General features: G+C 32.5%; 1 protein-coding gene and 1 pseudogene across 4 annotated transcripts in view; one reads left to right on the top strand and one right to left on the bottom strand.

Moving 5' to 3' along the window:
* Positions 1 to 19561, top strand: part of LUZP2 (leucine zipper protein 2) — a 415565-nt gene that overhangs the window by 290143 nt on the left and 105861 nt on the right. For all 4 annotated transcript variants that reach the window (XM_011362583.2, XM_023532082.1, XM_023532081.1 and 1 more), the window contains one exon: positions 18480 to 18542. In XM_011362583.2, the coding sequence (XP_011360885.1) occupies positions 18480 to 18542 (63 nt within the window). The remainder of the gene's footprint in view (positions 1 to 18479; positions 18543 to 19561) is intronic.
* On the bottom strand, positions 7915 to 8039 carry LOC111741311 (annotated as a pseudogene).

Below are 19561 nucleotides of genomic sequence, written 5' to 3'. Positions count from 1 at the left end.
TTCAGGAAAACTCTTTGACCTTAGCTATTATTTTCAACATTAAAAATTGCTAAGTAGGCCTTCTAGTTGGAATAAATTGTAAGCACTGAGGAGAGAGGTACCAAAATGCACATCCTCGTGGGTCAGATTTGGCAAAACTGAAACCACCTTTGCTTTATGCTTGGGGTTATGTTCTCAACCTTCTGTTATTTGGGAGACAATGGCAAAAAGGTGAAGAAGAGCACAGAACCTGAGGTCAGATAGAGATCTCAGTCCCCCTTTGCTTTTAAGAGCTGTGTGGCATAGTGTAAGTCCCTTGACCCTCTTGAATGTCAGTTTAGTTTACTTGTCTGTTAAGTAGAAACACTACACCTTGTTGGTTACTTTGCATCACCGTTTAGAAAGTTTGTATATGATAACACCTGAAAGTTTGACTATTTTGAAGATTCTGTATATCTTCCTTCTGTAACATTTGAGCTCAACACCTGCCAGAGATTAATAAGCATAGAAAGACTAACCTGCAGATACTGTAGAAGGATATTAGTAATAGAGGACATAAGAGAAGACAAAGAGATTCTGAAAGGATCAAAATCTATCCATTTCTTCCTCTCACTCTGCTTAATGTGATTCTTCTGGGAGTAATACAATGTAGGTTCCTGGGCCACATTTCCAGATTCTGATTCACCAGCCTGGGCAGGGACCAAGATTCTGATTTATTATTAAACACCTTAGGTGATTCCGAAGGTAATTCAAAGGCCCCAGTGTGAGAAATACTGACTAAACCCTTCATCTGTGATGTCTTCTTGCCAGATGGATAATAAGTGGCTTGGGAGCAAGAATCAAATTTCTGCAGACTCATAGAGTGTGGGGCACTTGGCGGACTGATATTGTCAGCTGAGAAAAGTGTTCTCATGTATTCTACTAATTAATTTTAGTACTGAAGATTTGTTACTTACCAGTTTTTACTACCTATCTCAAGAGTTAAAATCCAAGTTCTGAATTAAGGTGAGAGAAGAGCGGCCAAATGTAGCAAAAAAAAAAAAAGTTGATAGTTCTCTTCCAATAGCTATTCTCTATGTTCTAAAAGATACTTGACTTTTATCCGAGCAAATTGACACCTAGAATTAACATTTCCCAGCCTCCTTTGCTATCTCCTGGGACCATATACCTAAGTTCTGGCCACTGTTTTACAAACAGAAGAGAAGATAGCACCTTCTAGGTTGGATCCATAAAGAAAAAGTGTTTACTCTTTTTCTTTCCTCTTCTTTTATGGTGGAATGTAGCCATAGAGATGAGGATACCATGGACCATAAACAGGGGCAACACCAGAGAGGCGGCAACACATCAAGTCAGAAGGAGTCTGGCCCTCAATACTGTCAAAAAATAGAGTCAAGCACTTTGACTTTTGTGTCAGAAAGTCAGAGAAAGAAACTCTTAGTTAAAATTCTTCTATTCTGAGTGTCTATCACACAGAACTAAACCCAGAACCTTCTAGCTAATAAAAGCATCACACAAGCACCCAAGATTAGGACAATGCAATATTTTAATATGAAATGCACAGCCTTAGTTATCTCGCTTTCAAAATGGGCATTCTGGCACCTCCCTCATAAAGCCATTAGGAGAACCATAAGATATAAAACTATGCATGCAAATTGCAAGATGAAATGTCTTCAACTTGTAAATCAACAGTCATTTTTATTACCAATAAGTAATTTATAAATCACTATTTATAACTATAAGCCATTGACTCTATGGTTAAGATACTTACTATGTTTGGTTAAGATACTTACTATGTTAAGGTTGATAGAGTAACTTAGAAAAAGTCTACCTCCACCTCTAAGCTTTAATAAGACTTGAGTGGAAAACACTAGCCAAGTCTACATTTGGCATCAAAATCCTGATAAGCTTGTTGGGAACCATAACTGCAAATCAGGCAGAGACAATGTTAAGTTTTAAAACCCTTACAAAATACCAAGAGAATGTCCGTGAAAGTGGATATTAGAAAGACTATTTGCATGGCCGATTTATTATTCATGAAGAGTATACAGTGCAAGGTTTATGTTAAAAGCTGTCTGGATCGTATTCCCATCATCATGAAAAATAGCCCTGTCACAGTACTGCAGCCAGAAAGATTTATGGGTGTGCTTTTACCATATTTGAGAGGGCTGCTTAGTAATGACACTAGAGTAACATTTGAAGGTAGCCATGTGTTAGTCTGATAATTTGTATTATTTAAAATCACTCAGGGTGGGCTGGTAGAAGTGAAAGAATGAGAGTAGTTAACTTAAAATATTTGTAAGTGATATGAACTAGAGAGATTTTATTTAGCTGTGAGCACAAAACCAGAAATGGAATGCCATTAGATTCTGTCTGCATAAATATGGAGCAAGTTATTACATTTGCTTTCATCAGTACTTCTCAAACTTGAGTGAGCAGCAAAATCACCTGAAAGGCTTGTTAAATGCCAATAGCTAGGCCTCTATCAGAGATTCTGACTCAGTAAGTTTGGGTCAATTTGAGCCTTAATAATTTTTTATTCTAATAAGTACCCAGGTGATACTAATGCTGCTGTTCCAGAACACACATTTTGAGACCCACTGGCATACAGGAAATTCTTAGTAAAAATTCTTAGTAGGTAAGCAAACTGTTTCAGTATTACTATTTTTTAGGATTGTAAGGTTTCTCTCATTCTCTACACATATAGAGTTTAGACTATAAAATCCTAGATGGTGAAAACTTTCATCTGTTATTGTAACTTTGAGGCTTTGCGCTAGTGCTAGACATTTCTTAGCTGCTTTGGGAATTTTTTCAAGAGGAATTCTTTCTGCCTTCCTCTTCTTTACTCTGGCACCACTTCAGGCAAAAATATGTTCTTTCAAAAGTATCTGTGTTGTGGAAAGTGCTTTGTTTAGCATGACAATAATTGTTTCACAAAAGAGAATTCCTCCTAAGCTGAGTGTTTATGTACATAAACAGACTTTTGGGTGGGAGGCATGGAGAGTGTATTTTGAGCCTGGGCCGTGGAGATGGAAGACCTGATAAAGGTCAAAACCTATGTTTGAATCTTGGCTTTGCTTTTTCATTTGTCCGGTGCACCTAAGAGATTCACTAATCTAAATGTCCTCACCTCACTGTTACATGGAGTTAATTATTATGAGGATATGTCAAGTCTGTGATGAGTTAAAACATTTAAAATTCAATTATATTCCTTTATTTTTAACTGAGGGATTTTTGGTTCTAGTTTAAGGGAAATAAAAGTTACCCTTGATAAAGATATTTAGCTATAATGAAAAGGATGGGCTGAGTATTTGAAAAAAAAAAATACATATATTGGTAAAACAGATGTCTTAGTAAGAGAGATTTGTACAATGGAACAGAGATAAAGCTAGATTTGAGCATTTCTATGTCTGTAAGGTGAGTAGGATGAGCAAGTCATGTGTAAGGGGGCTGATGGTGTGTATTTTTGCTTCAGTTCTTTATGGCCAAAGCCAGAGCCTGTGACTTTGTATATACAAATAACTACAAAAAGTTGAAGATAATTTGATTTTAAAATTAAAATGCTTCAAATATTCAATAAACAATAAATAATATTTACCTACTATGCATATTCTCTCCTCTGGGACCACAATCTTAGAAGCAGGAGTTACGGTTTTGAGTCATACAATGAAATAATCATTCAAAATTCTAACATAAATATAAAATAAAAATGGAAAAACATTTGCTGATGTGAATGGTATCTAAATTAAAGCAAAATACATTTAAAAGTATATTGTAATTTTATTGATCAGATTTTACGAAAAGTTTATACAGACCGAAAATGATAAATACAATTGACTGTATGAATTTTATTTATTTATAATATGTACATTTGTAAAAATATGTCAATTAAGAAAATTGTTATATTCTCTTCATTTAGTGTGTTTATTTATTATTTTTCTGTTATTTTAGCAAACACCAAAAAGAATATTTATAATTTAATTTGTGATCTCTTATATACTGTCCATATTTCAATAGATCTCAAGTATTTAACTATTAATCTGCTACTTTATGAACTTTCAGAGGGATGTTTGTGGTGTAAAGCTACTATGAAAATTAAAGTAGCTTTATTATATAGTTTTTAAAAATGTTTATTAATATGTCTCTATGCAATCATATGAATATTGTTTTTTAAGAAATATGTATTTTACATATATGATCCAATATCTTGGTTTAAATGGCAAATATACCAATTATTTCAGTCTATTGTTTTGTAGATTGTAAAGTCATATATTCTTTTGTTTTTAATAAAGTTGAATATGTTTGTTTATTTTAATAGATTTTATATCTTAGAGCAGTTTTAGGTTCACAGCAAAGTTGAGAGGAAAGTACAGATACCCTGTATACCCTGTATTCCCATACACCTTTAGCCTCTTCTACTGTCAATATCCCACACAAGAACAGTACATTTGTTATAATCGATGAACTAACTTTGACACACCCTTATCACCCAAAGTCCATTCCTTACATTAGGGTTTACTCATGGTATTATAGTACATTCTATGAGCTCTGACAAATGTATAACACACATTCCCCATTACAGTCTCATAGAGAATAGTTTTGCTGCCCTAAAAATTTTCCGTGATCTGCTTATTTATCTCCACCTCTCTTAATCCCATAGAAAACAATGATCTTTTTACTGTCTCCATAACTTTACCTTTTTTCAGAATGTTGTATAGTTTGAATATTACAGCATATAGCCTTTTCCTATTAACTTCTTATACTTAGTAGTGTGCATTTAAGCTTAACCCATGTCTTTACATGGCTTGATAGATCATTTCTTTTTAGCACTGAATAATATTTTATTGTCTGGATGTACTACCGTTCATTCATTCATTTACCTGTTGACATGAATCTTGGTTTCTTCCTAGTTTTGGCAATAAGGAATAAAGCTGCTATAAGCATCCTTGTTCAGGTTTTATGTGGATGTAAGTTTTTAACTCCTTTGGGTAAATACCAAGGAGCACGATTGCTAAATCATATGGTAAGAGTATATACAGTTTTGTAAGAAACTGCCAAACTGTCTTCCAAAGTGGCTGTACCATTTTGTATCCTCACCAGCAATGAAAGAGAGTTTCTGTTCTTCTATATCTTCCACAGCATTTTGAGTTGTCAGTATTTTGAATTTTTGCCATTTTAATAGATATGTAGTGGTATCCCATTGCTGTTTTAATTTGTAGTCCCTAATGACATATAATGTGAAGAATCGATATTGCATGTTGATGTCTTTTTGTACACACCATACATGGGTTACTTTTATAATATTCGAAGAATGAATAAATGAATGACAAAATGAGCAAAATAAAAACCAGCGTTCTAATTTTAATGATAAAAATTTACACAGAATTAGAGGTCAAAACTGAGATGGAGAGAAGTAAATTTGCCATGATATCTTTAAGTATAATCATATGAACATCTAACTCCTCCACTGTATTCAGAATGCACTCTGAACACAGATGTTTTCTCTAAGATCAAATTACTTATTCACATGCAAAAATAATAATAATAATATGATATAATTTCTTTTCAAAGGAGAAAGTCTGTGTAGCAGTCCTTGTTCTTCTCACAGCATGCCAAGTCACTTGAAGGACAATTGCTGTACTGGGATTATTAAGTTTTAGATAAGCAGAAAAAGGATACAGGAAGAATACTTGATATTTGGGGTACATGAGCAAAATTTCAGATAGGACTGAGCAAACTTGTGCTTAAGAAGAAGGTAGTAGATGCATTTGACCCTAGATAAAGCATAGTTTGATTTTAGTGTCAAGTTTTTTTTTCAAATTTCTCTTTTGATCCATCTCGGTTTCTTTAGTTTAATAAAAAACACTAAACAGTTATCGTTATTGTCACCAGCCACTTTAACCAGGCTCAAGCATGGTTTGAGCAGATATCTAGAAGAAATTATCTAACCAATACTAATATTTTTGCATATCTCAATTTGTTCTATTTATTAAGTCAGATAGAATACAGATTAATCGATAGTAAAAAGAAGTATAACATTCTAGTGAATCGAATGATATTAATCATACTGAACTATTTTCTAAGAACTAGCATATGAATCAGTACAGATTAGGCCTATAGTTATAGGCACTCAGAGTAGAAATTCTATTTTACTTTTGCATATACCTATAAAATGGGCATATCTACTTAATGTTTGAAAGTAAAACTTTCCATCTTCAATATTTCCTCAATGTGCGTGTTTTAAAGTACTTGCGCTTTTTATTTGTAAACACTTTTTCTTTCTTATTTCAGAAGGTATAACTTGAAGGTGTTTGTTTTTGTTTTTGTTTTTTGTTTGTTTTTGTTGGAAGGGAATTAATATAGTTCTTAACTTATAACATGCTGGAATCTATGAAAACATTATGCTTTTCATACAATTGCTTATTATTTTTTGACAAAAGTCTTTCAATTAAATCTTTATAGTCAGACGTATTCTTATTTAAAAAATATGACAGCTGTTTTTCTTTTTTTTTTAACCAGATCCAAAATTGAGTCTAGCACTAAGGAAAATTGTGACACAGCTGTGGATATAAAATAAATACGTAATTTGAGAATTATTAGACTATAAGTAAAATCCACCTCTTACACATTTCTCTATGATATAACATTTGGTTTTGAGCTTAAAGTTTAGTATAAAATTTATTATGTTCATACTGTATTAAGAACATTTTATCTGACACTGAGGAAAGAAAATGCAAAAAAGGGGTAATCTTTGACCTTAAAAACCCTGTCACCTTGAAGAGCCCAAAGTTTGAAAAAAATAAAAACTTCAGAATTTTAAAATAGCCAATAACATAACCTCAACCCTAAGATATAACATAAGCAAATATGAGAGTAGGAGGTAACTCAAATGACGGGGTTCTTATTAGAAAATATATTTAATGAGAAATATATAAAGGACTAGAACTTGAAGAATATATCTAAATTAGTTGCAAAGAAGACAGTCTAGGCTTGCTGTAATAAAAAAATATGGTATGACATAATTAGTAATAGCAATTATTATTATAAATGATAACCTTAGTTACTTTCTATATGCAAAACACTTGATAAGTGCTTTACAGTCATTATTTCAGTGTTCACAACAAATATATGGAGTAGTTACTCTTTTTATTATCATTTAAAAATTTTGGACACCTAGGCACAGTGGTTAAGTTACTTGGAAAAATCAACTAGCTAGTAAAATGTAGAAAGCATATTTAGCAGGTAGAGGCAACCACAAAACTACTAGGCAAGTACTGATGAGCAGAAGTAAAGAAAATTAAAACAAAAACAATAAAAAATAAATAACATCTCCATCACAAAGTAAATCTGCATGCCCAAATTCCAAAACACATAAGAAACTCAGGGATAAAAACCACAGTAAATAAAATTAACAAATAGAATTAAGTATAGATAATACTAATTTTTTTGGAAGACCTTGACAAACATTTTATATATGTATGTATGTATGTATGTATGTATGTGTATATGTATTTATTTAGATAGAGAGGAAGTAGGATTTATTGTTGGGCATGAGTAAACAGCAGGTAGTGCTGAAGCCTCCACAAGAGGAGGGCCAATCATTTGTCCAAGGGGCCATGATTAGGGATAGAATTGACCCCACAGCCATCAAGGATGAGCTGCTGATTTTCAGCTACCATATCTTCAAATTCATCTGCATTAAACTTGGTAAAGCCTCACTTCTTCATGGATCTTCTGGCAGCCAGGGAACTTGAACTTTGCCCTGTGTGGGACTTTAATCACATGCCCTTGTTCTGCAACTTGGTGTAGATGGACATGATGACTTGACCAGTGTGAACCTTGGCCACTGCCCTAGGACTTTCCAAAGGCACCCCACATACCCTTTTGGGGCCTAGACTGGGTACAGCATGAGGTCAGATATGAATGTGCACTGGAGAGAGCTGTCTTTAAGGTCCTTTAGGGCAATTAATATTTCCAACAGGTGGCATACACTACCAAGGAGGTGGCTGTTGCACGCCAGGCCACCACAGGGAAAAGAGCACAGGCAGATTCATTGGCTGCAGACAAAAAATTTAAAATAATTGTTTCTGGTAACTTCAAGAGATAAATGCAAGAATGTGAAAAATAACATTATTTGTAAAACTGTTAAGAAAGAAACCAAAATAAATAAATGGATATAAAATAAGAAAGATTATAAACCTTAGAAAAAGTATGTGTTTATAGCCATTGGAATGATTTAAAATTAAAATAATTTAAAATAAAAATATTTTAGAGAAAATTTTTAAAAACTTTTGTCTGGACAAATCTGAAGAGAAAAATAATGACTCATAGCATAATTTGAGAAATTAACTTAAAATTCTACACTAGTAAATACGGGATGTGTGTGTGTTAGGAGACACAGATGAAAGATTGAGTCTATGATAATTGTCTAATACAAGTTCTTGAAAAAAAAAAGAATGGAGAAAAAGATGCAGATGCAACATTTAATTATGAATATATACTTTATCATAAGCCATTTACATGCATTGAGTAACATATACATTGTGACAAAATGAGAAGAGTCAAGAATGCTCCAAGATTTTTACCACGAACAGTTAGGAAGATGATACTGTCCTTAATTTAAAGGAGATAACTGTAGGTGAAGGAGGTTTGGCGGGGAAATGACACTAATTTGGCATGCGTCATGAGATGAGTATGTGTGACAGACAAGTTAACAGTTAGATGAGAAGACAGGTCTGACAGGTCTAACCAAGAGTTATAAGTTTGGTAATCATCATCAGAGATTGTATTTAAAGACATGATTGTGAATGAGATCACTGTGGTAGTGGGGGTACAGAGTAAAAATGCCCAAGTACTCAACTGTGAGTTACTCCAGAGTTGAGATGTGGGAAGCAATTGGGATTGACAAAAGATCATTGAGGGAGAATTCAAAAAAAGAAAGAGAGACAACAAAATGAAAGGTGAGGTGTTCCACAAGACAAGTGGAAACAAAAAAAATATCTCAAGGAGACGTAATAATCAACTGTGTCAAATGCTGATGCAAGCAAGACAAGAAAGACAACCAAGAATTGTTTCATGGATTTGGCTAGGAGCATGCAAAGAAAACTTGGTTCCTTTTCTTCCCTAACAAAACACACCCCTTATTAGTGAAGATAAATTTATCATAATACTAAAACAAAATATATCTATTCCCCAATCAATTTAATGTATAAAACCATCAATAAGGTTAACTTTTGTAAGCTTGAAGCATAAAAGTGAATGACAAGCATATTCTTCCTGCCACATCTTGTGGGAATTTTCCTGTAATCTTTAGAGGAAAAAGAAATTCCAAGTATCAAATAAATCATCTTCTTTTGAAATTTATAACAGTTAAATTTTATTGTCTGGCTGAACTATAACATCAGATCCTCACTACTACTACTCTAAAAAGGAATTACTCACGACAGTCAATATTTGGCAAGCTTCAATTAACTCTTAAATAATAGACTGGGTCCAAATTTATTCTCATAAGCAAGCATTGATGACCTTTAGTCATCATGTATGCAACGGTGATTAACTAGCAAAGATTGAACAAAATGATTTTTAAAGTTTATGGAATTAGTGACATAATTTTGATATTTCTTTATGCAGTTATACCACTCATATTGGAATGTGGAAATATGTTCTAACACTTTTTTTAATCCTGGGCCTAAGGAGATGTAAGGTAAATTTTGATGAAACTCCAAAAAAAAAAATTAAAAAAAGAATTCACTCCTCTCACAAAGTTGGATAAAGAGAGATATTTTCTCTTAATTTCTGTAGTCACTCAGCTGTGCTTCTGGTATAGAATAGCTTCATTGGACTGAGAATTCCCAGCAGAACTGCAAAGAGAGGGTGACAGGTTTTCGAGTCTTAAACAGGCAGAACAGGAGGAAAATATCCTGATCGTTTCTAATAATTTCACAATATATTTACTTTGCCTAGTTACTGTTCTAGAGAAAAAGTTATTTTATAAACTATAATTTATCATATTGCCTGGTGGGGTTGGATTGACTGTATCTGGAATTAAAAACTCAAAGACCAATTCCATGTTTATGTACATTTTGGTTATCATTTATTAATTTCTCAATAGAAATCCAATACTTGTCTTTATTTTATCTTTTTTTTTTTAAAGCAGAGGAGAATTAGTAAAAACTATATAGCATGATGGAGAAGATCATAAGTTCTGTCAGGTGTTAGATGTATACTAATCCCAGTTCTATCACTTAGTGACTGCTTCAACATGACTTCATTAAATAATATTGTTAAGCTTCAGTTTTGTCATTTCTAAAATGGAGATAATTAAAAACTTTTTTCTCATAGGGCTGCTGTGAGAATTCAATGAAATAATGTATAGAAAGCACTATGTAAAATACCTAGCACAAAATAAGCATTCAACAAATGCTAGTTTAAACACACACATACACTCAGCAGCTGGTGATTTTTTCCAGTTTTATTGAGGTATAATTGACAGATAACATTGTCTAAGTTTAAAGTGTACAACATGTCAAGTTGATATATTTATAGTCTTGGTTAACACCTTCATTCCATCATAAAATTGCCTTTTTCTTTCTTGTAGTGAGAACTTTTAAGATCTACTCTCTTAGCAGTTTTCAAGTATATAATACGTTATTGTTAAATAAAATCCCAATGCTGTAATTGGATCCCCAGAACTTCATCTTTTAACTGATAGTTTGTACCCTTTGACCAATATATCCTCATTTCCCCTACTGCCCAGCTGCCAATAACCAACATTTTACTCTGTGTTCTGCAAGTTTAGCATTTTTTAGATTCCACACATGAGAGATAGAATACAGTATTTGTCTTTCTCTGTCCAACTTATCTTTCTTAGCATAATGCCTTCAAGATTTATCCATGTTGAAAATGTCAGAATTTCCTTCTTTCTCATGGCTGAACTAGATAGATAGATAGATAAATAGATAGATGATAGATAGATAGATAGATAGTCTTCTTTTTCTGTTTATTTGTCTATTCATCTGTTGATACTTAGGTTGTTTCCATATCTTGGCTATTTGAATAATGCTGCAGTAGACATGGGAGTGCATATAGCTTTTAAATATCCTTTTTAAATTTTCTTTGGATATATACCCAGAAGTGGATCATAGGATCATTCTATTTCAAATGTCTTGAGGAATCTTTATACTGTTTTCCATAGTGACTGCACCAGTTTACATACCCTTTTCTCCACATCCTCACCAAGACTTATCTCTTGTCTTTTTTATGATAATCATTATAACAAGTATGAGGTGTTATGAGATTTTGCTTTTGATGAAAAGCAATGCAATGTTGAACGCCTTTTTGTGTACCTGTTGGCCATTTGTATGTCTCTTTTGGAAAAAAAGTCTATTCAATTCTTCTGCCCGTTTTTCTAATCAGATATTATTTTAGTTAATGAGTTGTATCAGTTTTTTATTCTACTTATAAAATACTGCCTAAACTGCTAATTAAACCTATACTACTGCAAACAGTAGATATATTACTGAATTTGAAACAAATAACAAAAAAAAAATCCCCTACTTCCTAAAAAGTAAATCTGATCATGTGACTTTCATGCTAAACATAAAATGCCATTTCTTCAATGGCAGACAGGGCTGTATGAGGCCAACCTCAACACTCTTCTCCAGTCTCATATCTCACCTCTTTCACCAATATCTTATGCATGATTAATCGAATATCTTGTAGTTCTACTGCACATACTCTTCTCTCTCTTGACATTTCCTACTGTTTAGCTGATTCCTTTGCACACCTAAAGACAGCTCAGTGTCACTTCCTGAGTAGATGCCTCTCCAGAGCCTTTGGGTGCTATCATCAGCCTCCTTCATGAGCTGTGAATTCCTTGAAGAGAGGGACTGTTTTAGACCTAGTACTAGTAAGTAAAAGGTCTTTATAAATGTTGACAAGAAAGTTAATGCTTTTGTCATAAAGTTATTTCTGGAGTCAATGTCATCTTAGATGATTAGCCACATTTTAAACCTATCAGGATGAGAGCTCTGTGATAGGAAAGGGAGTTAATAATAGCAAAAGCGGGTTTCATTTCCAAGAGAATTGTCTATTTTAAAGGAGGAACAAATATGACATAGAAATATCATTGAATGCAATGATTTCACAATAAAATTTTATTTGTAAGAGAAATTACAGGACTCATTAACCGAAATTTATCTGCCATCTTCTAAAATAATAAATATATGCATTTATATTTACTAAATATATAGTTAATAAATATATTTATATATAAATTTTATTTATATTTAATAAATATACATTTAATAAATATATTTATATATGAATATATATAGTGATGCTGGAACCCTGAACCTTCTTGGAGTGCTGTCCTAATCAAAATATATATGTATATATATTTTTTATTTTTATAAGGTGAAGTGAATTTTATTGGAATAATGATTGCTAATATCTATTGAGTGCTTACTATGTGATAATCACTATTATAAATGTTTTGCCTATATCATCTCATTTAATACAACCACCCATATAAATTGATTATGATAGTTTTATGATTTTACGAATGGGAAAATAAGCACCAGAGATTGTAAGATGCATCCAAAATCACTGAACTAATAAAAAAAGTAGAATTCGTGTACGGTTGTTCTGTCCCAAGAACACAGCCAATGTGCTGTATTTACATACTATTTAAAAAATAATCTTGTAGGCACATGATGAGATTAATTAGCACACAGCCTAATTAATTTAGTCAGTGAATTGGAATGTATTGCAATAATATCTTACTTGACATAAGAAAAACTCATCATCTCGTGTCCCTTATATACCCCTCTTAATGGGATGGGGGCAATAGTCCTGAAGGTATGAGAAATCTGAGAGATGACCTAGATAGTCTGCATTATTTCACACATGTTGACACTAAGTTTCTAAGTGTTAAATAATTTGCACTAGATATAATGGCTAGTTTGGTGCTAAGCTAAGAATGAAACTCTCGTGAAGCAATCAAATTTTCCAATGAATCAGAGCCAAATTCGATATCCATCTTTTTCCCAAGGTTATCTCAGTGAGGAAATCTTTGAGCACTTGTCAAAGTTTTGTTACACCTGCAACTAATTTAGAATTCAAGTTGGCAGAACCAGTTCTCAACTAGGGTATCTGCTATCACTTTGATGATAGAGCAGCTGTCCAGTGATTTTATTTAAATACTTATAGAATGATCCTATCACTCACATTTATTCAATTCTAAATCTTTCTGTAAAAATATAAATCTTGATGAAAGTAGCAATTAGTCTACATATAGATTAAATCATAGCATTATATTTAAACAAGGAGATAATTTGGAAAAAAAATTAGTGAAAATGCAAAGTATCTTTCTTGCTACCTACATTACATTTTCCTTTAATTCCAAAGGAATATCTTCAAGCCTTTTTTTTTTTTTGAGTAAAGTTCTTTCAGTTGTTTAAAGTTCTGCATTTATATTATGTTATGGATAGGTGGCTGATTCCCCTTGGCCTTTTTCTCTTGTATCAGTCTGAAACTATTTTGTAGACAATTTATCTCCCTCCATTTGGAAATTCTACTTTTTTCTTTTATGTGGCTTAGAATAAATAAAAAGCCCATATATACATTTTTTATTTTCCTTACTTTCTGTGCACCTAAGCTTTTTTCTAAACGAAAGAAAAAAGTTCTTTCCCTTTATTGACATCTTTACCTCTTATTTTAAAATAAGAACTTTGGAATAAGAATCTTTAAATTTAAGAATTCATCAGTTGTATAGTGGATTGTGTGATTTAACAGCTTTCTTGGAGTTGGAGGAACCATAAATACTACATAAAAAGTGCAAAATGTTGTAGACTATATCCTGACTTCAGAAATATTAAAATGTGAAAAAAATTATCTTAGAATTGAGGAAATAAACACTCATGGTTTAGATCTCAGTTCCATACCCCATCTCTTTCCTGAAGTGTTCTCAGTAAAAGATCCTTAGGGGATTTGTAAAATATTATTACATCTGCTATTATTTATTTTAAAAACAAAGTATTTATGTTACATATTACACCTAAATTTTATTGCTTTCCTAAATACAGAATATAAGATTTTCAATAGCAAAATGACTTATTTCAAAAGACATGCCCATTTTCTGGGCATTTTAAAAATACATTTAAATTAAAACAAACATGTATCTCAAGCAGTCAAATACAGTGGTTTCTGCACAGTTTCAGGAAGTTCTAAAACAGGATTTGCTTTCTGCAGTGAGTCACAGCAATTTCTGGTTTTATTTTGAATACCACTGCAGGTGTTTTTACTTTAGGTTCATATTTAATTGCATTTTTAAGACATTAATACATGTTTTCAGCTGCATAGCAGCAGTGGTATATTTTATTTAAATCCAGAAAATAATGTGATAAACACATTTACATAATTCATTATATTTGACAGTACTAAGTGTTCCCAGATTTTGACTTACACCGTAAAAATTCACTGAGACCTCATCATTTCACCTTATAATTAAGTACACTGATTTAAAGTCTCTCATTTAGTTGTCACAATAACTCTATTTCTGTCTTATAATCATGCATACCTCCTCCTACTTCGTTTCTGTGTGTTTTTTGAGTCTTATTCCTCAGGCTTTGTCTTTGTTCTATATGGACTCTTCACAAGAAATTCATGTTTTTCTTCTTTTAGCCATTATTGGTTTCTATTACTTGCAAACCAAAATACAATTAATACCTAATTTCATTTGAAAGCACTGTGTGAAATGGAAACTCATAGTCATTTTGGAATTTTTGTATTTACGTATAGCAAGATTATAGAGATATATTAGATTTATATCTCTTTCTGTTTTGTAGCCCAGAATATTTGTTGGGTTTGAGATACCACGTAAACTATATTGAAAATGTGATGTTTTAGGTTCTCAAGCAACAATCAAAGCTAGATTAAGCAGATCTATTAGTTAAGAACGATTTTCTGTTACAATCAGGTTTGAGTTTGAGTTTTTATTGTATCAACAATGGGAAATATTAAATAACATTTTTAGGCAGGACTGGGACATATACAAGCTGGTTCCCAAAAAGGTTGTAGGGGCATTTGTTTTAATCTACCCCAAATTTGTACAGAATTAAATTAGGAAAAATTCTCTAAGTAGATAGTAAGCAAAATCTGCCTTTCATTTTGAGAAGGCAAAATATGTAGATATGTTCTCTGCCCACATCCTGATAAGCTATAACATTAGCATTAGATATAAACTTGATTACTTGGATGTTCTTCTTTGCTACTCTGAACCTTAAGGACGTGACAGAATTATGTGATTATGTAAGATAGAGTAGACAAAAAGATTTCAGTGTCAAGAAAATAAAAAGGCTGGTGCTAGAAGCATGTAACTGAAAAACCCAGAATAATAGCTTAGGGCAAGGCTGTATGAGGGGGTGAGGAGGGGACAGCATCACCAGGATTCAGTATTTCTCTCTCCATACTGAAATGTTCTTTTTGTATGCTAGATCTATTCTCAGATAAGTTCTGACTTAGTGATTAACCTCAGTACATTTTCCTCAATAATTCTTGATAATAAAAGATTTATATTTGAGTCTTATCTGTGGTGTTTTTGTTACTTTACTAAATCTGAACTAATACTCTTATTGACTGGACTCAAGTCTTATCCTTTCCCTTGATATAGTGGATAGAGTTAGTGTCACACAAGCCACATGGGATTAGCATGGAAAATATTTCTCATAAGAAAAATAAGGTACGTTTATTAGAAGAAGGGACAGTAGAAGTATGGCAGGCAGAAATAATAGACATTCAAACATTTAATTTATATCCCCTCACATGAGGCATAGTTATAATTGAATTCTGACATTGTAGATAAAATTACCCATGCAAATTGTCATTTTAGATCTTATAAAAGCATTATTAGGTTTGATACAAATGAGATCCATAGTTTAGAAGGAAGATGAAATGATATGTTTGATTACAGAACTATAAAAACCATGTTCTTAACACCTAAATAATACTAAGCCATATATTTTGGGGGGAGTTAAAGAAGAGGTATTGTCACTAGTCATGAGTGGACAAGTTAAATCAGTGAATTGTCTGGGAATCAGTATTCGCTCTCTAGTGCTCTGTGCCATTCGCATTTCTGAAGAATGTGCTATATAAGGTCAATCTCATTATAGGCCTTGACAACTCTCCCTTGTGTCCCCCAATTGGCCCCATCGTGGGTGATTATAACTAATTATCCTCAGTTCTGGATATATTTCAACATAGTGAAATACTATAGTTCATAAGCTCTAGAAAAGACATTTAACTTAATGGTACATATTGCTTTACACAGTTGCCCAGAATTACCAACAGCCAGAGCAGACTGTGGACATGAAATATGATCACTGCTCATTTTGGGGTGGCCAAAAAGATATCCATGTTGAGGAGTGGCAGTCTTCCCGGTGTGCCAATCAAGTACATTGCCTAAGCTATCATAAATATTTTCAGTGAAATAATGTTTTATTCACTTCTTTATCTCTCACCTTATAATTGAACAAAATGAACAAAAAGGGTGTGTGTGTGTGAGAGAGAGAGAGAGAGAGAGAGAGATATTAAGTAAAAAGGGAAGAAAGAAAAAACTTTTAAGTGAAATGGAAATATTAAGTAGCATAGACTACATACATCGATTTTCAAATATACTCACTTTATTATCATTTATAAAGTTATTCAGGTGTGGATGCTTGTGTTGACACATAAATCTTCATATCAGATGTACTTTGCTCAATTATTTATTTATTTATTTTTATTTAAATTTTATTTTTAATATATTTTAACTTTTTTGTTTTGCAATTATTTTTCTATAGAAAAGATCCTGGCAAATTAATAGGAAATATTCTCATGTACTTTAACCCAGAATTTCTACAAAGTGATAATACAATTTTTGAACCAAGAAATTAACATTAATACAATACTATTAAACAAACTAAAGACCTTATTTGGATTTCACCAATCTTTCCACTAAAAGACTATAACCATAAAAAAGATGAAAATCTCAGTGAGTATCAAATCTCTAGAGATAGTGAAGATATCTCTATGTACAAAAACAATAAGTGAAATCAAAAAGAGAAAAATGGACCATTTCATTAAGAAAAATTTAAAATTCCATAACTCAAAAATATCATAAATGGATATAAATAAAAGGAAAACTAGGGATTTTTTTTAACTTACAATCTGAGCAACACTGCAGAGTTAGAACATCAGTATGTATCCTGTTCTTGTAGTTTACAAGCTTTTAAATATAGAAAAATGTATAGTATTAAAGCTTCTTTAAAAACTCAAATCTTGTGCTTTTATGCTGCATACAAATATTTTCAAAAAGACATTACTTGAGTGAATCAAGATAACTCCTCATATGTGTGAAACATTTTATGGTACTGAAATTCTAAATGAGCTTTTTAGAATTTCAACTCTTAGCTAAAAAAGAAAAAAAAATAGACAAAGGATTCTTTCTGACTGAGGCAGCTGTACCTTTTCTTTGCATGACAGAAAAATAAAATAGGAAACATTGTTCATAAACAGGTGAGAATTGTGAGTGAAGAACTCTTAAATTTGATGTATTCGTTCATTCAGTTATCCATTCACTCTGCATAAATTTTGTTCGGTTTGCTCTCTTTAGAGTTGTTATGTATGAGATGCACTTTACCTTACATTGTTTCTTTAGAGACAGTATGAAGCCTAAATTCTGTGAGTTTTACAAAGTTTTCTGCTCTCCTTTAGCCTGCCTCACTAAAAGGGTTCTCGATACTCAGTTACTGAGGCAAAGACAGAAAAGCCTGAGTGTAATGAGACAGATATAATTGAATAGCTATAAGTGTTTAGATTCAGATGCATAAGAATATGTGGCTTTCAGAGTAACAAACATTTGTCTAAGAATCTAGGTGGATTATAAGAAGTTCAAAGTTTAACAGATTCGTCTGTACTCAGACTCAGCAGAGAGCACACTTATAAGGCCTGGAAAAGGAAATAGCTTCTGAGCATCCAAGAAGCCCTTTGAGAGCAATGCACAGGTATTGGGAATATGAGGACTCTAGTCTTTAAAGGGAATGCAGACCCTGATGGGTCTATGGCTATATTATATGAGGTAACCAGCATCCAGGTGATAGTAGAAATAAATACTTGCTCTTTAGAGGAGTGCTTTCAGAAATTAGCATCAATTGTAGATTTGAAACTAAAATTATTTTAAAAATAACATATACAAATAGAAAACAAAAGTTAAATGTGAGGCCAAATAAAGTCCCATCTTTTTAAATAAATGTATCAATGCCAATATATCAAAATTTTAATTAAATAAAAGAAACAGTCTTTTACATTACAGATTCTACTCCATTTATATAAAATTCATTATATGTCATATCATAAAGGACTCGCTCATGAACAAAACATAGAAAAATGCAATGCTATTGACATATTTAAGGAAATTCTTAATATTTTATTACTTCTTAGCAATATAACTATGTTTCTTTCCTCAGAATAAAAGCTTGAAAAACAAACTCTTGTCAGGAAATAAGCTGTGTGGCATTCGTGCAGAAGAGGTGAGTAAATTTTCTCTTCTAACTTCACTTGGATAGAAACAACATTAATGCCAGATTTTTTTTGAACCCAGACGTCTGGTAACTTTTTTCTTCTTCTAATATAATCATACAAAAGTTGATGTTTTAATAATAAATTCAAGCTATGAAGAAAAGTTTAAATTATATTCTGTGCATTTAGTATAAGTATGCATTAAAAAATGAAAACCCAAAATGGTTAAAATGAGTTTCTTTTGGACTGGTAAAAGCATGAATTATGGGAGAAGTGAAATTGGGCAAATCATGCACAGCATATATAGTAGTAATCTTTCATTCCCCATTGGTATTGGCCAACATTAGTTTGGGGGAAAAAAAGTTTATTTTCCTAAATCATCCTGGCTATCAATCAATCCTGGAAAGCAGATTGCAACAGCAGGGCGATCATGCTAATCAGCTGTGAATTTGAAGTTGGGAAAGATAATAGAAATAGTCCTTTACTGAAATCAGTAGCACAAAATTAATAATAGTCATAGAAAGTAGGAAATATCTTAGAGATGAAGTTCATATAACAAGTCAGGGATGCTGTGTTCAAAATATCATTATTTTGGGTCACTTGAGAATCTGCGAGGAAGAGCAGAGTTGTAGTAAATGTAGAGTCCTGAAGTAGAAATAGAAGTTCAAGGGGCTGACGGCTCAAGGGTGAGCTTTTGTTCTTAAGATCCAGTATGAACCATATTCACACAATGATGGTTCTTTGTCTTCTTATGCCTTATGTCATGTATTTCACTTTCGCTAACCATATTAAGAAAAATAGGATGCCATTTTATGGAAATGGGAAAATAGCAACTAGTTTGTGAGAAACCACAAATCCTTGCTGCTTCTGGGTATGCAGTTTAATTGAATAATCTTGAATTATTATTATGTCAAACTCTTCCTCTCTTCCTCCTTCTCTCCCTCCTTTATTTTCTTTCTCTCTCCGCTCCCCCAACTCCACCCTGCTTTCTTACTCCTCCCTCCCTCCCTCCCATTACTCCCCTTCTTTC

Source organism: Pteropus vampyrus, unplaced genomic scaffold (genome assembly GCF_000151845.1).
Source record: "Pteropus vampyrus isolate Shadow unplaced genomic scaffold, Pvam_2.0 Scaffold76, whole genome shotgun sequence".
NCBI classification, from domain to species: domain Eukaryota; kingdom Metazoa; phylum Chordata; class Mammalia; order Chiroptera; family Pteropodidae; genus Pteropus; species Pteropus vampyrus.
The sequence above is the reverse complement of the archived record's forward strand: the minus strand, read 5'-3'. Positions and strand labels throughout refer to the sequence as shown.